At 48.6% G+C, this 22,409-nt stretch overlaps 1 protein-coding gene and 1 non-coding gene across 2 annotated transcripts; one reads left to right on the plus strand and one right to left on the minus strand.

Annotated features, from left to right (window-relative positions):
* Nucleotides 1-3,206: 3,206 nt before the first annotated feature.
* LOC125996264 (zinc finger protein 318-like) lies at nt 3,207-15,018 on the minus strand. Its single transcript, XM_049765212.1, has 3 exons — nt 14,871-15,018; nt 10,411-10,894; nt 3,207-3,776 (listed from the first exon to the last, which is right to left on the minus strand). The coding sequence occupies exons 1-3, from the start codon at nt 14,936-14,938 to the stop codon at nt 3,207-3,209; spliced, it is 1,122 nt and encodes a 373-aa protein (XP_049621169.1). The 5' UTR covers nt 14,939-15,018.
* A 6,775-nt stretch (nt 15,019-21,793) lies between these two features.
* On the plus strand, nt 21,794-21,897 carry LOC125996763 (U6 spliceosomal RNA). The gene has a single exon (XR_007491443.1). It is a non-coding gene; the product is annotated as a U6 spliceosomal RNA (small nuclear RNA).
* Nucleotides 21,898-22,409: the final 512 nt, after the last annotated feature.

A 22,409-nucleotide genomic window follows, 5' to 3' on the forward strand; every position in this document is an offset into this window, starting at 1 on the left:
GGACACCATTTTGTAAAGGCCATATCAGGCTTTTCTTAGGTTTTTTTTTTTTTTTTTTGTGGGGAGGGGGGTCATACCCGGCAGCACTCAGGGGTCACTCCTGTCTGTGCTCAGAAATTGCTCCTGGCAGTTGGGCTCAAGGGGGGAACAATATGGAATGTCATATGGGATTTGAACCACCGTCCTTCTGCATGCCAGGCAAACACACTACCTATATGCTATCTCTCTGGCCCTCTCTTAGGCTCTGAACAATGAACCGCATTTTCTAAGGACCATGTTAGGTTTTCTCAAGCCTATTTTCATTAACACTACCCCAAGCTTCCTGACCACCTACCGGAAAAAGACACAAGGGAGCAGTAGGAAGGTACCCAAGACAATAGCCTATCATTTAAAGATTATAAAAAAAAAGCTAAAATCTCCTTACATCCCCTCCCTATATAATTTGATTCATGACCTTGGGCCTGGACCAGAGAGGAAGTTTGGAGCTGCTGGTAGCTTTGCTCCAATTGTGTGGTCTCATCCTTCAACTCCAGACCCTAACAAAAGCAGTTGCCTTAAATGTAGCAATCCCTGGCTCAATCCCCAGCATCACATATGGTCTCCCAAGCAATGACAGGAGATTCCCCAAGCAGAGCCTGGAGTAAGCCCTAAAGAAAGAATGAGGAGTGTGGCCCCAAACAAAACTAAAAAGAAAATTGGGGTGGGGAATGGCAGCGCTAGTACCAGCTAAGGCACTGAGGAAACTACCTTGCATGCACAGCAAATTTGAGTTTGATTCCCAACATCCAATATGATGGCCAGAACTCATCAGGAGTGATTCTGAGGTCAAAGTCAATAGCTCAGTTTTGGGGTGTGACCCAAAAACAAACTAAAAAGAATATTTTTTTGAGTGGAGCAGGCCACACTAAGCAATGCTCAGAGGTTAATCCTGAATCTGCACTAAGGGATCACTGCTAGAAAGCTGAGGAACCAGAGATCAAAACCAGGTCAGCAGTGTGCAAGGCAAGTGACCTATCCACTGTATCATCCCACCCCTTATAAAAGGGATTCTTGGGGCCGGAGAGATAGCATGGAGTTAAGGTGTTTGCCTTTCATGCAGAAGGTCATCGGTTCGAATCCCGGTGTCCCATATGGTCCCCCATGCCTGCCAGGAGCAATTTCTGAGCATGGAGCCAGGAGTAACCCAAGCACTGCCAGGTGTGACCCAAAAACCACACACACACACACACAAAGAGGATTCTTTAAAATATTGAACTATAAGAGTGATTCCTTAAAATATAGAACTATATTGGGGCCCGGAGAGAGAGCACAGCGGCGTTTCCCTTGCAGGCGTTTCCCTTGCAAGCGGCCGATCCAGGACCAAAGGTGGTTGGTTCGAATCCCGGAGTCCCATATGGTCCCCAGGGCCTGCCAGGAGCTATTTCTGAGCAGACAGCCAGGAGTAACCCCTGAGCACCGCCGGGTGTGACCCAAAAACCAAAAAAAAAAAAAAAAAAAAACCTTAAAAAAAAAAAATATATATATATATATAGAACTATAGGGCCAGGAGAGATAGCACAGCGGTGTTTGCCTTGCAAGCAGCCGTTCCAGGACCAAAGGTGGTTGGTTCGAATCCCGGTGTCCCATATGGTCCCCCGTGCCTGCCAGGAGCTATTTCTGAGCAGACAGCCAGGAGTAACCCCTGAGCATTAGGGGGTGTGACCCCCCAAAAAAAAACAAAAACACACAATTTCTGAGCATATAGCCAGGAATAACGTGAGTGTCATCGGTGTGGCCCAAAAACCAAAAGAAGTGATAGATTGATAGCCAATTTAACAGGAATATTCATGTCTCCAGAATCAGAAATATAGCATCAAAGTTTCATTTACCTTATTACTGGGTAAGTCCTACATTTACTTCCACCTATTGGAGATGCCAGCATGGGGCTAGGGCTAAAAAGGCTAATGTGCTGGGGCTGAAGAGATAGATAGTATAACTGGTAGAGCACTTGCCTTGCATGCAACCAACTCAGATTTGAATGCCGGCATCCCATATGACCCCCTGAACACTATCAAGAGTCATTCCTGAGTGTAGTACAAGGAGTTAACTGAGAATCCCTGACCCTGAGTATTGCTGATATGGCCTAAATTACCCCACACCGCAGAAAATGGCTAGAATGCTACCTTTGCATACAAAAGACCTAGACTAGGGTCAAAAACAGTAAAGTGGGTAAGACACTTGCCTTGTAAGCAAACTGAGGTTCAATCCCCCAGCGCTCCATATAGTCCCCAGCAGCACTAGGATTCCAGAACTAAGCCAGTTGTATGCCTTGAGTATGTGCGCACATGCACACACAGAAAAGAGACCTAGTTATAGCACCAGCACACAAAGTTCCCCCTAAGCACCGTCATGTGTGGTCCCTCTCCCCCACCTATTCCCCCCCCCCAAAAAAATAATTTTTTAAGATACTAGAAAGGCCGGAGAGAGCATGGAGGTAAGGTGTTTGCCTTGTATGCAGAAGGTTGGTGGTTCAAATCCCGGCATCCCATATGGTCCTCTGAACCTGCCAGGAGCGATTTCTGAGCATAGAGCCAGGAGGAACCCCTGAGCGCTGCCGGGTGGGACCCAAAAACCAAAAAAGGAAAGGTACTTCTTAAGAGTCCTAAACAAAGGGAATACGTTAAGAATCAAAAAGTTGGGGCCGGGTAGGTGGCGCTGGAGGTAAGGTGTCTGCCTTGCAAGCGCTGGCCAAGGAAGGACCGCGGTTCGATCCCCCGGTGTCCCATATGGTCCCCCCAAGCCAGGGGCGATTTCTGAGCACATAGCCAGGAGTAACCCCTGAGCGTCAAACGGGTGTGGCCCAAAAACAAAAAAACAAAAAAACAAAAAAAAAAAAAAAAAAAAAAATCAAAAAGTTATTGGGGATGCTATAATGTAAGAGTAGTTCTAGTTTCACTGTAGAGATATTCATTCCAAAGTAAAGATTTTTCTCAGACCCAATTAAAATAGAGAGGCTTGGGGAAAAATTAAAAACATCTACTGTTCCTCAAGACATTGTCACTGGAAACTGACAAGACAACGGTGGTTCAAAGACTCAGTGGGTCCGGTCTGAAGCAGCAATCTCTGTCAATGTTTTGTATTTTGACAACGGTTGCAATAGCTAGTATTTTGGTTCAACCCAGGAACCTTCATTTGATGGGTCTGAACACTAAGGTTCTCAGTGCTCCTTACTGTAGATCCTGGGAGGATGAAGCCAGTTTGCTAATCTCAGACATCACAGTATCTAGACCTACAGTCCTGACCAATTCATGAATTTTGAGACGTTCAGGACTGGTCGATTTCCGCATAATAGCTGGGGTGTAGCAACTTGCCTTCTGTCTCATTACTTCACTCTCTGAGCCCACAGGAGACTTTGGTGGACATTCTGAATTTAAAACGTTTTCTTCGTCTCCATAGAGAAATTTCTCCTCATCCTCAATATCAAAGAAACTAAACCACTTTCTTCCCTCTATGTTGGTGGAATCTGTCAACATACTCAGAATGCGAGAAAATCCACTACCATCCTGAATAGCTCGTTCATGAGGTAGCAAGAAGTCTGTATGTTCCTCAGGGACCTGAGCATTCTGATCCAAGTTTTCTTTGTTGCATAGAGAACTTCCAAGCTCCTCTCTGAAAGGACTTTCTAGCACAGTCTGATGGTCAGGCTTGGAGGCAACATCAGCAATAGTGTCACTTAGTGGAAGGGATGAGTGTTCAGAATGGAGAGAACTATCCTGGCTGGAACTGGTATTCTCAAGCTGCAAGACAAATACACACAACACCTGATTAGCTCTATTAAGAATTCAATTCAGGGGCCAGAGAGAAAGCACAGCGGTAAGGCGTTTTTGCCTTGCATGCAGAAGGACAGTGGTTCGAATCCTGGCGTCCCATATGGTCCCTTGAGCCTGGTGGGGGCGATTTCTGAGCAGAGTCAGGAGTAACCCGAGTGCAACCGGGTGTGACCCAAAAACAAACAAAAAAGAATTCAATTAAAGGGCCGGAGAGATAGCATGGAGGTAAGGTGTTTGCCTGGCATGCAGAAGGTCGTGGTTCAAATCCCAGCATCCTATAAGGTCCCCTGAACCTGCCAGGAGCAATTTCTGAGCAGAGTCAAGAGTGCCGGCGAGGTGGCGCTAGAGGTAAGGTGTCTGCCTTACAAGCGCTAGTCAAGGAAAGGACCAATCGATCCCCCGGCGTCCCATATGGTTCCCCCAAGCTAGGGGCAATTTCTGAGCGTGTAGCCAAGAGTAACCCCTGAGCATCTAGCCATCCTTGGCTAGCACATGCAAGGCAGACGCCTTACCACTTGCATCACTGCTCCATCCCCCACCCTTTGTGCTATTCTTGAAATAGGAAAAAATAAGCATGACTTTCTGGCAGTGATGGCCTCCCCACGAGAACATGAATCTCTCAAAGGATATTTGTCATCTTCCTCCCTTTCCAGAAAGGTTTGAAGTGCCTGGTGTAGTCCCAAATCCTACTTCATCGACATGAAGTACCCAGGATACTATAAAACGGCCATCACCTTCCAGCAAACACAGCAATAATTCTGTGTATTGACTGTTCCACTGTCCTCTGCCAGTTCAGAGCAGGAACAGCAAGGCTAAAGAGGATAATCCAGATGCTCCCTCAAGACAGATATGAACCAAAAGTACTCTGATCAAGGTGAGTAGCAAACTATCCCAAAACAAGTTTTGTTCCATTGAGTGGTTTAGGGACCATACCTACTAGCCAGGCTCAGGGCTTATTCCTTATTCTCTGCTCAGGGTTCACTCCTGTCAATGCTCTGGTGGCCATCTGGGATGCTAGGGATCAAACTCAGGTCGACAGGACATAATTCTATCTACTGTTCTATCTGGCCCCCTCAAGAGTGACCTCTGGCGATGTTCAAGGGACCATATTGCAATACTGGGAATTAAACCAGGGTCACACATATATACTACTATCCCAATAAACACATTTCGAACCATTTTTAAGTGTAAAAGCAACATAAGATAACCTTAACATGGTTCCATAAATGGTCCCCTCTCTCCTGTTGTTTTGGCGACAGCAAAGAAGAAATAGAAAATAAGGCAGATTTGATCAAATCCTCATTTTTGCCATTTGTAGTCCTTATTAAGGAGACAATTAAAAGGAATTTTAGGATGTCTCAAAAGAAACCCTGGCTCTATGCTCTTGTTGACTGTTGGCAATACTCAAGGAACCATATGGGAGGAATGCCAGATTGAACCTAAGTCAGTCCGCATGCAAGATAAACACCTTTTACCTGTATTCCCTCTTGTTAAGTTCCTCCTTTGGTTTCCCCTAACAGTTTCCAAGACACACGTGGTTTCTAAGAGGGGAAGTAGTCTAAGTAAATATAAAAAAACAACAACTATTGCTCCTCTAACCGTCCTAATGAAGTAATAATACTAAGACCCAGAACAGTGAGTGGGTTGATTTATCTAAGTTTTATGGTGGGGCCGAAGTGGTAGCGCAAGTGATAAGCCTTGCTAGAGCTAGCCTGACAGACAGCAGTTTGATCCCCCGGCATCCCATATGGTCCCCCAAGTCAGGAGCAATTTCTGAGCACAAGACCAGAAGTAACACCTGAGCATCATCAGGTGTGGCCCAAAAACCAAGGGGAAAAAAAAAAACCATAAAAGTTTTATGGAGGGGCCGGGAAGGTGGCGCTAGAGGTAAGGTGTCTGCCTTGCAAGCGCTAGCCTAGGACGGACCGCGGTTTGATTCCCCGGCGTCCCATATGGTCCCCCCAAGCCAGGGGCGATTTCTGAGCGCATAGCCAGGAGTAACCCCTGAGCGTCAAAACAGGTGTGGCCCAAAAACCAAAAAAAAAAAAAAAAAAAAGTTTTATAGCCAACTGGACATAGAAACAGGTCTAGAATTGGAGTCCTTGATTTCCGGTGTCTTAGCACTCATGTATTTTGTCCGCCCTCTAAGAAAGTCTTTTCTCTTCCCTTTGCACTTTCAATTCACTCCCAAATAGCCCATATAGTTTACAACATTAAATCTCAAAAGCATTGTTTAGGGCCCGGAGAGATAGCGTAGCAGCGTTTGCCTTGCAAGCAGCCGATCCAGGACCAAAGGTGGTTAGTTCGAATCCCGGTGTCCCATATGGTCCCCCCGTGCCTGCCAGGAGCTATTTCTGATCAGACAGCCAGGAGTTACCCCTGAGCACTGCCGGGTGTGGCGCCCCCCCCCCCAAAAAAAAAAAAAAAAACACATTACTTAGAGAGCAGGGGTCTCAAACTCACAGCAGGTGCAATCAGCCCTCCATACAACATTTTGTGGCTCTGCCCTAGAGGAATCTTTTTTTGTTTTGTTTTAGTTGTTTGGGTCAAGGCTTACTACTGACTTTGCACTCAAGGATCACCCCAACTTTGCCTCCTGCGGACCCCAGGTAAATTGAGTTTGAGACCCCTGGCTTACAGGGACTGGAGCAACAAAGTGGTAGGATGTTTGCCTTGTACGCAGCTGACCCAGGACAGACCGCAGTTCGATCCCTGGCATTGCATATGGTCTCCCAAGCTAGGAGCAATTTCTGAGCGCACAGCCAGGAATACATCCTGAGCGTCATGGGGTGTGTGTGGCCCAAAAACAAAAACAAAAACAAAAGTACTGCTTAGATTTAATATATGACAAAAATATCTCTAGTGATACGTGAAGGATCTACAGAGGATTTTTTTCCCCCCTGGTTTTGGGGTTATATCTGATGATGCTTATGGGTTACTCTTGGCTATGCATTCAGGGATCACTCCTGGTGTGCTTGGGATATAAGGGAAATTAAGGAAAACTGGGGCATGAAAAACAATTGACAAGGACATAATAGCATCAAAGAGAGAAAAAAAAAAAGGTGGTAAAGATTTAGGTCAAGGGGGCCAGAGAAATAGCAGTGTAGGGGGTTTGCCTTGCACACAGCAAATACAGAAGGGAGGAACCCAATTCAATTCCCTACTTCCCATATTGTCCCAAAGCCTGCCAGGGCGATTTTTTTTTTTTTTTTTCAGTTTATGGGTCACATTCGGCTGCGCTCAGGGATTCCTCCTGGCTCTATGCTCAGAAATCGCTCCTGGCAGGCTGGGGGACCATATGGGATGCTGGGATTCGAACTACCTACCTTCTGCTTGCAAGGCAAACGCCTTACCTCCATGCTATCTCTCCAGCCCCTGCCAGGGCAATTTCTGAGTGCAAAGCCAGGAGTAACCACAGAGCGCTGGTGGATGTAGCCCAAAAGCCAATCAATCGTTTAAAAAAAAGACTTAGAAAACCCAAACCTTTAGAGGTCCAGGATTCCAAGAAAAGGTACAGATAATAAACTAAAGGGCTCTTAACACAGTTATTGGAATGCCTGGGCCATTCAGAAATGCCCTGGGGTGGGAGTCCTCCTATAGAATCTATTATTTGTTACCTCTCCCTGGAGGAAGGAAATCTCCAGAAATTATTATTATTTTTTTTGTTTGTTTGTTTTTGGGCCACACCCTGTGACGCTCAGGGGTTACTCCTGGCTATGTGCTCAGAAGTTGCTCCTGGCTTCTTGGGGGACCATATGGGATGCCGGGGGATCGAACCACGGTCCGTCCTAGGCTAGCGAAGGCAAGGCAGGCACCTTACCTCCAGTGCCACCGCCCGGCCCAGAAATTATTACCTAAAACCTCTTCCTTCCTCACATTGTAAACTCCTTAGGTTTAGTTAGTACTAAAGAATCTGGTTGGGCGGCATCCCATATGGTCCCCCGAGCCTGCCAGGAGCGATTTCTGAGCATGGAGCCAGGAGTAACCCCTGAGCATTGCCAGGTGTGACCCAAAAACCAACCCCCCACCAAAAAAAAGAATCTGGTTGAGGGCTGGAGAAATAGCATGGAGGTAGGGCATGTATGTGCCTTGCATGCAGAAGGATGGTGGTTTGAATCCTGGCATCCCATATGGTCTCCCGAGCCTGCCAGAAGTGATTTCTAAGCATAGAGCCAGGAATAACCCGAGTGCTGCTGGGTGTGACCCAAAAACAGAAAGAATTTGGTTGTTTTCTATTCTACTGTCTAAATACCCAGTCGAGGCTCTCTGTTTATGAGGCAGTTAGCCCTCTGACCCCTATGCTTTCTCCCTTAAAAAAGAAACTAAAAGGGCCGGGCGGTGGCGCTGGAGGTAAGGTGCCTGCCTTGCCTGCGCTAACCTAGGACGGACTGCGGTTCGATCCCCCGGCGTCCCATATGGTCCCCCAAGAAGCCAGGAGCAACTTCTGAGCGCATAGCCAGGAGTAACCCCTGAGCCTCACAGGGTGTGGCCCAAAAACCAAAAAAAAAAAAAAAAAAAGAAACTAAAAGACTGAGGTCAAAACGAGAGGTGGAAATAAGATAAAGAAGATATGCAGGTATAGAGCCATCCAAATCACTAGAGTGTAGAGACTGAAGCAAAACCGTTTAATTAGCTTCAACTGCAATTTTGTTTGTGTAAACCTGCTTGCTTTGCTTGCTTGTTTTAGCTTTCAAAGGCAAAAAACTGGAGTAGACCCTTTGTTCAGGAGTTTCCAGAGCTATATAACTTCTTTTTTTGGGGGGTCGGGGGGTGTCACACCCGCAGCGCTCAGGGGTTACTCCTGGCTCTATGCTCAGAAATCGCTCCTGGCAGGCTTAGGTGACCATATGGGACACGGGGATTCGAATCACCGACCTGCATGGGAGGCAAACGCCTTACCTCCATGCTATCTCTCTAGCCCCAGAGCTATATATGGTATTTTCTGGCATATAAGACGACTTTTGAGCCGGAGAGATAGCACAGCAGTGTTTGCCTTGCAAGCAGCTGATCCAGGACCTTAGGTGGTTGGTTCGAATCCTCCCCAGTGCCTGCCAGGAGCTATTTCCTGAGCAGATAGCCAGGAGTAACCCCTGAGCACCACTGGGTATGGCTCAAAAACCAAAAAGAAAAGAAAAGAAAAGAAAAGAAAAGAAAAGAAAAGAAAAGAAAAGAAAAGAAAAGAAAAGAAAAGAAAAGAAAAGAAAAGAAAAGAAAAGAGAAAGAGATGGCGCTAGAGATAAGCCTTGCCTGTGCTAGCCTTGGACGAACTGCGGTTTGATCTGGTTTGATCCCCCGGTGTCCCATATGGTCCCCCAAGCCAGGAGCGACTTCTGAGCGCATAGCCAGGAGTAACCCCTGAGCGTCACCAGGTGTGGCCCAAAAACCAAAAAAAAAAAAAAAAAAGAAAAAAGAAAAGAGAAAGAAACTGCTTTGGGGCAGGCATGGTGGCTAGAGGTAAGGTGTCTGCCTTGCGAGCGAGCGCTAGGGCCGAGGTTTGATCCCCCGGCGTCCTTTATGGTCCCCCAAGCCAGGAGTGGCTTCTGAAGGCATAGCCAGGAGTAACCCCTGAGCGTCACCGGGTGTGGCCCAAAAACCAAAAGAAAAAAAAAAAAGACGACTTTTGAAAGGAAAAAGTCAGCCGAAAATCGGGGGTCGTCTTATAAGCATAGTATATCCAAAAAAACATTTCGATCTGCCACTAAACAAAAATCGTCCGGATATTGCCATCACACGAATTTCCAACTCAATCCTGCACCAATCACTGCAAGGCTACTCAGACCGCCTTTCTAACTCAGCCAATCCAAGCAGGCTTTTGATGCATGCAAATTAGACAATGTTCTGGACGGAATGTACACTGTCAAAAGCCTGCTCAGATCAGCCAGTCAGAGAGGAAGTCTATGACAGTATGTCCTTTGAACATTTGCTTGTTGTGATTGGCTCAGGGTGGTACATACAGTTGCAGCACAGGAAGGTTCTCTGTCTTATACAGCGAATATAGGCCTAACCCTATGTTTTAACGTCTTATATGCCCGGTCATCTTGTATGCCGGAAAATATGGTAACTCTTGATCCGCAAGAATAAACTCCTTTCTCTTCAACTTACTTTAGTTTTTCGCTGCAATCTTGATTCTTTGACTGTCACTAACAGGGAACTCCTATGAGGTGCTAGGAATTGAATCTGGATCAGACACATGCAAGGCAAACCAGCTACCTGCTATACTATCTCTCTGAGCCCAGATTTCAGATTGTTTTGAGTCCCGAACGGTGCAGGTAAAGACATGGCAATGCTAATATAGCCAAGTATTATAAAGTCATGATTGGGAGTGCACCCCCCACATACAGGTTTTAAAATAAAAGACAGAGGCCAGGGAGATAGCAAAGCAGCAGGGCGTTCGCCTTACACTCAATCGACCCAGGACAGATCTGGGTTCGATTCCTGGCATCCCATATACCCCCCAATATAGCATGCCAGGAGCTATTTCTGAGTGCAGAGCCAGGAGTAACCCAAGTGCCTCCTGGTGTGGCCCAAAACCAAATAAATAAAGGACAGCGAAAGATTGAACAAACCGAGGAGAGAGCTGTGTGGGAGGCTCTGTATTCACCTTAATTCGCTTCTTGAGAATGGACTTCTTGGGCATCATAGATAATTCCTTAGGTTGATGTGAAAAATCTCCTGGCTCCAGTGCAGGTGGAACACCATCAATGCTCACTGGATACTCCGTGTTTTCTTGTTTTATTTTGACACGATCTAATTCTTGACACTCAGGGTCTCGAAATCTAGGGCTATGGCTTTGTCTATGCTGCAGACAGCTGCGTATCAATGATGCGAAATCATCATCTCCCATCTTTGTGTCATTATAACAGAGCCGTTTGGACCCCTCGCTACTTTCCTCAAGTCCTGTAGAGTAGGAACCTTTCCGTTTGTCTCTGTTCTGTGTGACTCCATGCAACAGCTTGACATCACTGCAGACAGGGGGATTAGAATCAGAATGGTGCAGAATTTCTGGAGTTACAGGCCCCTCTTCTGGAGAAATGTGCCGTTTAAGACCAGGAGAGCACTTGACAGACTCCTCTTTCAGTGCCATCCTAAGGAGATAAGGATCACTGAATATAATGGAATAGAAAAAAAAGCAGAACTACATAAAGTTGAGACTGACGTTTAGCAAAAAAAACTACTGAATGTTTACGAAAGACAACAGGGATTATTTAGAACAGGGGTTAAGGTGCTTACACCTTGGTTTGATTCCATAGGATCCCTCAAACATCACCCAGAGCACCCCACCCTAAGCACAAAAGTGGAATAGACCCAAGAACTATTAGATATGACCAAAAACATATCCCCGCCCTCCCCCTGCCCCATACTCAAAAAATTAATACCAAGGGCCAGAGAACAGGGAATATTGAAATCCAAAATTAAAGTCTAGTACAATTAAGTGAGTGAAGAAAAAAATAATAGGGGTCAGAGCGGTGGTGCTAGTGGCAAGGCATCTACCTTGCGAGCGCTAACCTAGGACGGACCACAAGGTTTGATCCCCAGGTGTCCCATAAGGTCCCCCAAGCCAGGGGCATTTCTGAGAGCATAGCCAAGAGTAAACGCTGAGCATCAGGTGTGGGCCAAAAAGAAATAAAGTTCCAATATTGTGGCCTAAAGGGAGAACCATAGAATAGACAGTCTTCAGCTCAGAGCTCTATATACCACACATAGTCCAAAAGCTTTTTTTTCTGGTTTTGGGACACTCCTAGCAGTGCTCTACTCTAAATTGGGCTCAGAGGACCATGAGTTGCCAGTAATTAAAACCTGATTGGTTGGGCCCAGAGAGATAGCACAGCGGCATTTGCCTTGCAAGCAGCCGATCTAGGACCAAAGGTAGTTGGTTCAAATCCCGGTGTCCCATATGGTTCCCTGGGCCTGCCAGGAGCTATTTCTGAGCAGACAGCCAGGAGTGACCCCTGAGCAATGCCAGGTGTGGCCCAAAAGCTGAAAACAAAACAAAACAAAACAAAAAAACAAAAAACAAAACCTGATTGGTTTTGACAACAACCTTACCCACAAAACTTTACCCACAGCCCCAGTCCCAAATACTGTGTCATTAAATTCATGAACCTTCTGCTTCCCCGTCCCTGCCCCTTCCCCAGCCCCGAGCTCTGCCCACCCTCCTCCCACCCTCCTACTGCAGGGCCCACCTTCCCCCCCCCTTCTTTTCCTTTCTTGTTTTTCTTTCTTTTTCTTTCTTGTTGCCGCCCCGGAGTCTGGGCCTTTCTTCTGGCCAGGCGTACTAAGGCCCCGGGGCCCATTATATGACCTGACCCCTTGCAACCCCTCGCTTCAGAGTTTAAAAGAAAAAAAAAAATTATGAACCTTTTATAATCAAATACAACATCTCTTCTTTTTTTCTTTGGTCGCAGCGGGCAGCGCTCAGGAGTTCCTCCTGGCTCTATGATTAGAAATCGCTCCTGGCAGGCTTGGGCAGGGGTCTCAAACTTGCGGCCCGCGGCCAGCCTTCAAATATCTCAGTATTCGCAATTATTCACTTACCGAATATATCGCTTACCGTATTAGTTAGAAAAAAAATTGCATTAAACATTCGCATAGGGCCCGGAGAAATAGCACAGCGGCGTTTGCCTTGCAAGCAGCCGATCCAGGACCAAAGGTGATTGGTTCGAATCCTGGTGTCCCATATGGTCCCCTGTGCCTGCCAGGAGCTATTTCTGCGCAGACAGCCAGGAGTAACCCCTGAGCACCGCCGGGTGTGACCCAAAAACCAAAAACCAAAAAAAAAAAAAAAAATTCGCATAGTCCCAAGCAGGTTCCATTCAGGGTATGCAAATGTTTAATGCGATTTTTTGCCATTTTTTTCTTACTAATGCGATTTTTTTATTGCAAATATTCAGTAAGCGAAATCCCTTATGTGGCCCTGCCTCACCCCAACTGTGCCTCCTGCGGCCCCAAGTAAATTGAGTTTGAGACCCCTACCATATGGGATGCTGGGATTCAAACCACTGTCCTGCATGCAAGGCAAATTCCCTACCTCCATGCTATCTCTCCGGCCCACATTTTTTCTTCTTTGAAGCAGGCAGGCAGGGAAGGGAAGGGAAACATCCCAAGCCCCCAAAGCAATGAATTCTTGAGATGAAATAAAACCAAGAGACAGGGTTTGGAGGAGTTACTTCATCAGTGATAAGGTGCCACAGCAAAGACTAGACCCACTACTGAGAACATCAGGAACAAAGGCCAGGAAATGAATATCAAAGATCATCAACTATCCTAACCCTAATTCCAGCCAGCAACCACCCTAGTTACAGGACTCTTAGCAGGGTATAAAACCTCAGGTGGGGTAGGTTGTTAGAAAATCTATCAAGTCAACTTGGAAGGGCCATAGGGAAACATTTACTTTGCACACGGCCAAACAGGGTTCAATCCCTGGCATCCCATATAGTCCCCCAGCCCTGCTAAGAGTAATTCCTGAGTGCAAAGCATGAGTAACATCTGAGCACTCACTGCCAGACGTGACCCAAAAACCAGGGGGGAAATAAAGGTACAAAACATGATACGCAGGGGCGGGAGAGATAGCATAGAGGTAAAGTGTTTGCCAGGCATGCAGAAGGACAGTGGTTTGAATCCCGGCATCCCATATGCTCCCCTGAGCCTGCCAGGAGCAATTTCTGAGCCAAGAGCCAGGAAAAACCCAAGTGCTTCTGGATGTGACCCCAAAAAACAAAACAAAATAAACACACAAAAACAAATATGATGTGGGGCCGGAGAGATAGCACAGCGGTAAGGCATTTGCCTTAGATGCAGAAGGATGGTGGTTCGAATCCCGGCATCCCATATGGTCCCCCGAGCCTGCCAGGAGCAATTTCTGAGCTTACAGCCAGCAGTAACCCCTGAGCGCTGCAGGGTGAGACACAAAAACCAAAAAAAAACACAAAACAAATATGATATGCGGGGGCCAGAGAGAGAGCGCAGCAGTAGGGCATTTGCCTTGGAAGCAGCAGATCCAGGTCGGACGGTGGTTTTTTTTTTTTTTTTTTGGTTTTTGGGCCACACCCAGTGATGCTCAGGGGTTACTCCTGGCTATGTGCTCAGAAGTCGCTCCTGGCTTGGGGGACCATATGGGACGCCGGGGGATCGAACCGGGGGATCGAACTGGGGGATCGAACCGGGGGAATCGAACCGTGGTCGGTCCTAGGCTAGCACAAGCAAAGCAGGCACCTTACCTTTAGCGCCACCGCCCAGCCCCAGACGGTGGTTCTAATCTCAGTATCTCATATAGTCTCCCCCTGTGCCTGGCTGCCGGGTGAAGCCCAAAACCAAAAAAAAGATGAATCCTCGGGTGCCACCCCCCAAAAAAGAGAAAAGAATGAAGAATGATGGGGGAGGAAGGAAAGGAAGGAAGAAAACAGATTTGCTGAGGTGCACCTCAGTTTTATGGGGCTCACACCTGACTATGTTAAGGCAGGAAATCACATGATAATCCAAGGACCAGAGAGCAATGCTGCAGGTTCAATGTCAGCACATGCTTGAAGCCCCTGGGATTATTTTCTGGACCCTTTTTTCAGTTTTGGGATCACGCCTAATAGTTTTCAGTGCCAAGAATAGCCTCCTGCACACAAAGCAAGAACTTTTTTTTTTTTTTTTGGTTTTTGGGTCACACCCAGCCACGCTCAGGGGTTCCTCCTGACTATGCTCAGAAGTCGCTTCTGGCAGCTCTCTGGTCCAAAGCAAGAGCTCTCACCCACTGAACTATAACTCCAGAAGTTAAGGGTCAGAAGCCCACCCAAAAGCACTTGGAGTGCCTTCTTCTAATCTGGCAAATTCATGACGCCCTGCGGCCATGAAGATAGTACCATGGACTAAACACAGGGTCTCCTGTGCTGTACCACTGTGCTATCTCCCCATCCAGAGAGAGCCTTTTTCAAAATTATATTCTATACTGGACATACAACATACTGCCTAACTTCAATACAGGAATCATTTTTTCAAAGTAAAACACTGTAAAAACAAAGTAAACATTTCTACTCTAATATCATGACAGTTCACCAAGTCTCAGATGAAGCCTACCTGTGCACATCCTTCAGATTATCCACTGATGGCCCACGTCGATCATTAAGCCTCTGTCCTTCTGGCATGCCTACACAGTAGTGTTCGTTGTGAACTGTAATCCTTAAACTATGGTCCTTAGGTAAGTTAAAACAGAGACTTGGAGAGTCTATCTACAAAAGACAACACATAATAAACAGGAGTAAGAAAACCTTATGCCAAGAGCATATCTTCCCAGACCAAGGAGTAGCCCAACAAGCCCCCCCGCACTTTTTGGGGGGAGACTATATCCAGTGATGCTTTTTTTTCCCTGGTTCTGCACTCAGGGAACATTCCTGGTAAGGCTCTAGATATAAGATGTGGTGCTGGGGATTGAATCTGGGTCAGTTGCAAGCAGGACAAGCATTTTATCTACTGTACAATCACTGAGGGCCCCAACAAGTCATTTCTTTCTTTTTTTTTTTTTGGTTTTTGGGCCACACCCGGTGGTGTTCAGGTGTCACTCCTGGATGTCTGCTCAGAAATAGCTCCTAGCAGGCACAAGGGACCATATGGGACACCGGGATTCAAACCTGGATCAGCTCCTTGCAAGGCAAAGCCGCTGTGCTATCTCTCGGGGCCCAACAAGTCATTTCTTGGTTTTTTTTTTTTTTTTTTTGGTTTTTGGGTCACACCCAGCGATGCTCAGGGGTTACTCCTGGCTGTCTGCTCAGAAATAGCTCCTGGCAGGCACAGGGGACCATGTGGGACACCGGGATTTGAAGCAACCACCTTTGGTCCTGGATCTGCTGCTTGCAAGGCAAACACCACTGTGCTATCTCTCCGGGCCCACAAGTCATTTCTTAATGGTTGAGAAGAAATCATTCCAGAAATCAAGCACTAAGGATCCTTTCATTCATAGAAACTATGTGGGATGAATGAAACGAATTGTTTACAGAAGCACATTTAGTAAAGGATGCAACCAAAGCCAAGTTTTAATAAGAATCTAATAGAAATGTTTCTGAGGGGCAGGAGAGAGTACAGCAGGTAGGCACTTGCCTTGCATGCAGTCAACCTGGGCTTGATCCCTGATACCCTATATTGTCCCTTGAGCCCCAAGAGCAGTCCCCGAGAAATGCTGCCTGTTAAAACACCCCACCCCCCAAAAGAAATGTTTCTAATGAATGAGTAATGTCATTTAATGAGAAAGACAAGCAAATTAGCTGTGCCTTGCCCGGGAGAGGATAGTTACAGAAGTAAGTTTTCCTTTCTCCATGCTTCCCCAAGCAAAGATCGCTGTTCAGGTGAGAGCACACAGGAAAGGAACTTAACTTGGTAGTCTCTATTCAGCTATTAAAGTATTAGCAATGACAAGTTAACAATTCACCTGGGACCAGAGTATCTAAAGCTCTGTATGTAAGAGATACTCAAGAAAACCAAGTTTGGGGGGTGGAGCGATAGCACAGCAAAAGGAAAAAACGGGTGTTTGCCTTGTACGTGGCTGACTTGGGTTCGATCTGCCACATTCCATATGACCCCTGAGCCCGCCAGGTTTAATTTCTGAGTGTAGAGCGCCTAAGGGTCATCATCACACAGCATTAGGGAGTTTTGCCTTGCACTCAGCCAAAGGAGGACAGACTCCAATTCGACTCTCAGCTTCCCATATGATCCCTGGAGCCTGCCGGGAGCGATTTCTGGGTGCAGAGCCAGGAGAAACCCGAGTGACCCAAAATCAAATCAAAACAGAACAGAAAAAGAAAACTTGGTTTGGGGATGAAGATAATAAAGTAATGAAGCAGGAAAGGTGTTTGCCTTCTATGTGGAAAACACCAGTTCCATTCCTAACACCGTATATGATCCCTAAGCCCACCAGAAGAAATACAAACAAAAAAACCCAAGATTTAGTCAAATTTAAAAAATTAGCCAGAGAGATAGCATGGAGGTAAGGCGTTTGCCTTTCTTGCAGAAGGTCATTGGTTGAATCCGGGCACCTCATAGGGTCCCCGAGCCTGCCCGGAGCCTGAGCCTGGAGCCTGGAGTAACCCCTGAGCAGTGCCAGGTGTGATCCAAAAACTAAAAACAAAAACAAAAACAACAAAATTAGTTTGTAGGAACTGGAGGACTAGTACACAAGTAAGGACCTTGCGTTGCATGCAGCCAACGGGCGTTCGATCTCCAGCACCCCAGTCTCCCAGGACCCAAAAGGAACAGACGAGGGGACAAAGACGAGGCTCCGTGGGCGGGCGTGCATTTTTGCCAGAGTGCAGCATCAGGAGCCACACAGGATCCCCTGAGTGTTGCCGGTTAAGACCCTTGATCGCCACAGTGTGGCCCCCAAAAGATACAGATCAATAAAGTTAAAAGAAAGAGTTGGGGGGAGAGAATTGCAAATCAGGAGCTTGCTTAGCACGTGGCTTCCTCGACCCTCCGCTCAGGACGTCCCGGGGGACCCCTAGGCGCACCCCGGGAGTCCCGCTTGGGCTTGGGGCGGCTTCCGACTTTGCGGGGCGCCTCCTGTGTCTTGCTGCTCCCCAGAGGATGCGGGGGGCTGAGGGGGGATTAGGTGTGACGGGGCGCAGCCTGGGGGTCCTGCTGGTGCCCGAGGCGGTCCCCAACTCTGCAGGGCCGCCTCCCCGGAGCCGGGGACTCGGCGGACTGGGGGGAGAGAAAGCCAGTGCGACGCGCCTCGACCCTGAGCCGCGGGGCCGCGGAGGGACCCCAGCCCGCCCGCCCGGCCGGCCCTCACCTCGCCGGCGGGGCCCCCGAGCGGCTCCCCGCGGACGTAGCGGGCGAAGTCGGCGCGACACACGCCCCTGCGGCGGGGCCGGCCGAGCGCGCGGGCGGGCGGCGGGCCGAGGCGGGCGAGCGGCGGCGGGAAGCGGGCGGGCAGACGGCGAGCGCGAGGCGGCGGGCGGGCCGCGGGCCAAGCCGAAGGCGCGCGGGGCGGCGGGGCCGGCGCGCGGGCGGCGGCCGCGGCCCCAGCGCTGAGGCGGGCGGCCCCCCTCCGGCCGCCGGCCCCCGCGCGGGCTCCTCGGGCGCGGCCACGGCCGCCGCGCCCGCCACGGCCGCCCCGGCCCCGGCCCGAGCAGCCCGCCCTCGCCCCGCCTTCCGCGGCCGCGGCCGCGCGGGGCCGACGCGGCGCCCGGGCTCTCAGCCATGGCGCGCCGCACACACGCGCGCGGGAGACCAGCTGAGGCGACGCGACGCCGGGGGAGGGCGAGACGAAGTGAGGCGCGGCTGAGACGCGGCCGGGAACGCCCCGCCGACACGCCCACTCCGCGATCACGTGGTCGCTCGGTCACGCCCCTAAACGAGGCCGCGTGCTCCTCGAGCCCCGCCCCCTCCCGAGGTCACGTGGTCTTCGTGCCGCCCCTCCCCGGAGCCACGGGGCTCTCGCCCCGCCCAGCCCGCGATCACGTGGTCGCGCCCTGCCCCTCTTCTCCCTGAGGTCGCAGGGTCCCGGTCCCGCCCCCGAGGTCACATGGTCTGTCTCCCGCCCCTCCCCGAAGCCACGTGGCTCTCGCCCCGCCCCTCCCCTCCGGGAGGTCGCAGGGTCCTAGTCCCGCCCCCCGAGGTCACACGGTCATTGTCCCGCCCCTCCCCGAAGCCATATGCTCTCGGCCCGCCCTTCCCGCCCCCTGCCCGCGCCCGAGTGACGTCCGGCCCCAGGGGCGGGAAAGACAATGAATAAGCTCTAGGCGCTCCCGGCCGGGCTCTGGGATCCCCCTTCCCACTTCCGGCTTCATTAGCATGAAGACTGCGCGGGAAGGGAAACCCGGAGCGGCGGCGCGAGCGGCCGGGCGTCTCTGCCTTGCGCTGTAGTTTGCGCGCTAAACTCGGACGGACCGCGGTTCGATTCCCGGCGTCCCATAGGGCGCCCCCCCACGCCTGCCAGGAGTTGAACCCGAGCGTCACCGGGTGTGGGCCAAACAACAAAACAAACACAAAAACCAAGCAGGGGGGCGTTTGCCTTGCACGCATCAGACCTGAGATGGTCCCAGGTTTGGTTCCCCGCATCCCACATGAGCCTCCTAGCCTGCCAAGAGCAATTTCTGAGCACGGAGCCAGGAGTCATCCCTAAGCACTGCTAGGGCCCCAAAACGAACAAACAAACAAAACCCTGTACTGAACCAATAGGACTGCGCTTTCTTTCCACGCAGTTGGCTTGGGTTCCATCTCCCAATCTCTGTCTGGAGAGATCCCTGAATTCAGAACCAGGACTAAGCCACGGGGTTAACTAAACACCACCAGGTGTGACAGAAAACTAACAAAAAGCCAAAAATAAAAAAAAGTACAACTAAATTGCAAATCTCAGTGCTGAAACAGGCACATTGAGTTCTTAGAATGTAACAAAATCAAGAGATGGAACCTGAAGAAGTTCCTCGGTCACTGACCCCAAAGCTCCCAAGACACACCTTGGGTATGAGGAGCCCCAAAAGGAACAATGCTGGAACCGGAAGGTCACAGAAGATGCACTGATTCCACCCCTTCCCTTTGGCCACCTCCATTGCAACAGGCTCTTCACTAGATACAAAGCCCAGCTTGAACGACTTGGAGAAACCCTACCAGGGGCCTCAAACTCAATTGAGTCGGGTGATCCTTGAGTGCAAAGTCAGCAGTAAGCCTTGACATGGGGGTGTGTGACCCAAACACTAAAACAAAACAAAACAAAACAAAAAAATATTCCTCTAGGGCAGGGCCACAAAATCTTGTGGAGGGCCTCGAATTTGAGATCCCTGCTTCGTAAACCAACTTGGAACAAAGAGAAGAGACGCACACACAAGTGTTTCTTGGGTGCATACATGTACATATTGCCCGCATCTCCTCTCTTGATGTGTATTTTTCATACTTTTCTACTGGGTTGTTGTGTACTGGGGTTCTCTCCCCCTTTGGAGATCTCTCTCTCTCTCTCTCCCCCCCCCCCCTCTCTCTCTCTCTCTCTCTCTCTCTCTCTCTCTCACACACACACACACACACACACACACACCCCTAATACCTAATAAACCTGTTTTTACTTTTCTTCTAAAAATTTTTTTGGTTTTTTGTTTTTGTTTTTGTTTTTTTTGGGTCACACCTGGCAGTGCTCAAGGGTTAATCCTGGCCTTGTGCTCAAAAATCGCTCCTGGCAGGCTCAAGGGGAGACCATATGGGATGTGGAGATTCAAACCACCATCCTTCTTCATGCAAGGCAAATGCTTACCTCCTTGCCATCTCTCCGGCCCCAACTTTTCTTTAAAATTGTTTTCTGTGAGGTACGGCTTGTAGCCTAGGTAAGGACTAGGACTGACTTTCCTGCAAAGGGCAACTCTTCACTTCAACCTGCGTCCACAGCTCCCCTAAAAATTGGGTAGCAGGGATCAACTCCCACATTAGTCAGACAGACCAAGTTGATGTCAGGCGCTGCTTGATGGCCTCCTAGTGAGGCTGGCGGGTTCATGTTGTTCAGGGGTTCAACGCAGATTTTTCTGAACTTAGGTTTCCCCTGACATTCCTGGATGGCAAAGGTAGAGAGAAAATGGCAGATTCCCTTCTCAAGGCTCCCTCCTCTCCATTTCACCTGGGGACCTCCAATGGCAACAAAGTCTGCCTAAAAGGGAAAAATAGAAAATAAGTGTCTGCCTTAGAGGCTGGTGGTGAGTGGGAGAGTGTCTTTGTTCACTGGACAGCTATTAAGAGAAACAATCCCAAGAAGTTTCTGTGTAGCTTTGGTGATGGGGAGACACTGGGGTTTGATACTGTGAAAGGAGAGAGGGAACCAAAAGCTGCTAATGTAACTGGACCTGGTGGAATGCCAGTGAAAAGTAGTAGATATGCTCCCAATAGACATAGGGTCTGTCAATTCATCTTTCAGACTCACTCAGCTAGCCCACCATCTATGGTTCGTGAAACAGATGAAACAGATGCAGGGAGTGAAGGGGAAAGAGTTGAAGACTCTGGGCAGCATCCCAAACACCACTCTCTACCATTTTTCCTCTACGACAGGCACCTTTTGTGAGGACCCCAGACCCCAAAACGGCAGCGAATTATCTAATAGACCCCAGCAGCCTAACACAGAAGGTGATGATGAAGAAGATGGAGGATCCAAGACCAGCTGAAAATCAACAAAGAAGAAGCTGTTTTTAGAACTTCTTGAACCTGGGTTACCTTCAAAAAATCAACTTTTTTCTAGGCTAATCTTTTGACTATTTGCACCACTCATTGTCTTACTACTTAAATTGTATTTTATCTCAATGTATCATATTGTTTTATTTTATGCCTTACTACACTCAGAAATCGCTCCTGGCAGGCTTCATCTGATTGCTTTGTGAATCTCTCCACCCTCATCTTGCCATCTTCAGACCTGCCAGACCTTTTAGGGGCTGCGGGAGCTGAGTCGAATCCAGTAAGGCCTCACCATCTCCCCACACCAACACTAGGACTAATTAATTTATATTAAGACAACAGGAGAGTAACTGTAGGAATTGGTGGCCAGTAATGAACACTGGTGAAGGTCATCAACAACTTTTTTTTTTCTGGTTTTTCGGGCCACACCCGTTTGATGCTCAGGGGTTACTCCTGGCTAAGCTGTCAGAAATTGCCCCTGGCTTGGGGGGACCATATGGGACACCGGGGGATCGAACCACGGTCTCGATCTTTCCTTGGCTAGCGCTTGCAAGGCAGACACCTTACCTCCAGCTCTCCGGCCCCATCAACAACTTTTTTTTTTTTTTGTGGTTTTTGGGTCACACCCGGCAGTGCTCAGGGGTTACTCCTGGCTCCATGCTCAGAAATTGCTCCTGGCAGGCACGGGGGACCATATGGGATGCTGGGATTCGAACCAATGACCTCTTGCATGAAAGGCAAACGCCTTACCTCCATGCTATCTCTCCAGCCCCCCATCAACAACTTTTTAACTCTGCAGATCAAAGGTGATTCCATTTTTTTTAATTTTAATAAGCTTGGATTAAAAAAAAAAAGGAAATCTAGTGCTCGCTTCAGCAGCACATATACTAAAATTGCAATGATACCGAGATTAGCATGGCCTCTGCGCAAGGATGACATGCAAATTCATGAAGCGTTCCATATTTTTTACATGAGATTTCAAATGAGGAAAAAATAAATAAAAATAACAAAAGGAAATCTAGGGGCCAGAGAGATAGCATGGAGGAAGGGCGTTTGCCTTCCATGCAGAAGGACAGTGGTTCGAATCTCGGCATCCCATATGGTCCAGCGAGCCTGCCAGGAGCGATTTCTGAGTGTAGAGCCAGAAGGAATCCCTGAGCGATGCCAGATGTGACCAAAAAAAAAAAAAAAAAAAGATCTAAGTTATGATATCCCCACCCCCTCCCTTGACTGAGGACATCAATTCAAAGTCAAATGCAGGACCCCCTCAGGGGAGTATTTCCAAAGAACAATAGCCCTGATAAGACTATCAATAGAGACCAATCATCGTCCTTCGGTTACCCGCCTCTCCTTCCTGAGAACAAGTTTCTGCTTCCAGAAATTCTAGACCCCCAAAGCACTGCAGCCTAGGAAGTGGTGCAGAAGCTTGATGGTGATAGCAAGTCTTCAAGAATAAAGATGTTCATACTCAGAATTGGA

The sequence above is a fragment of the Suncus etruscus genome, chromosome 18 (genome assembly GCF_024139225.1).
Source record: "Suncus etruscus isolate mSunEtr1 chromosome 18, mSunEtr1.pri.cur, whole genome shotgun sequence".
Lineage (NCBI taxonomy): Eukaryota > Metazoa > Chordata > Mammalia > Eulipotyphla > Soricidae > Suncus > Suncus etruscus.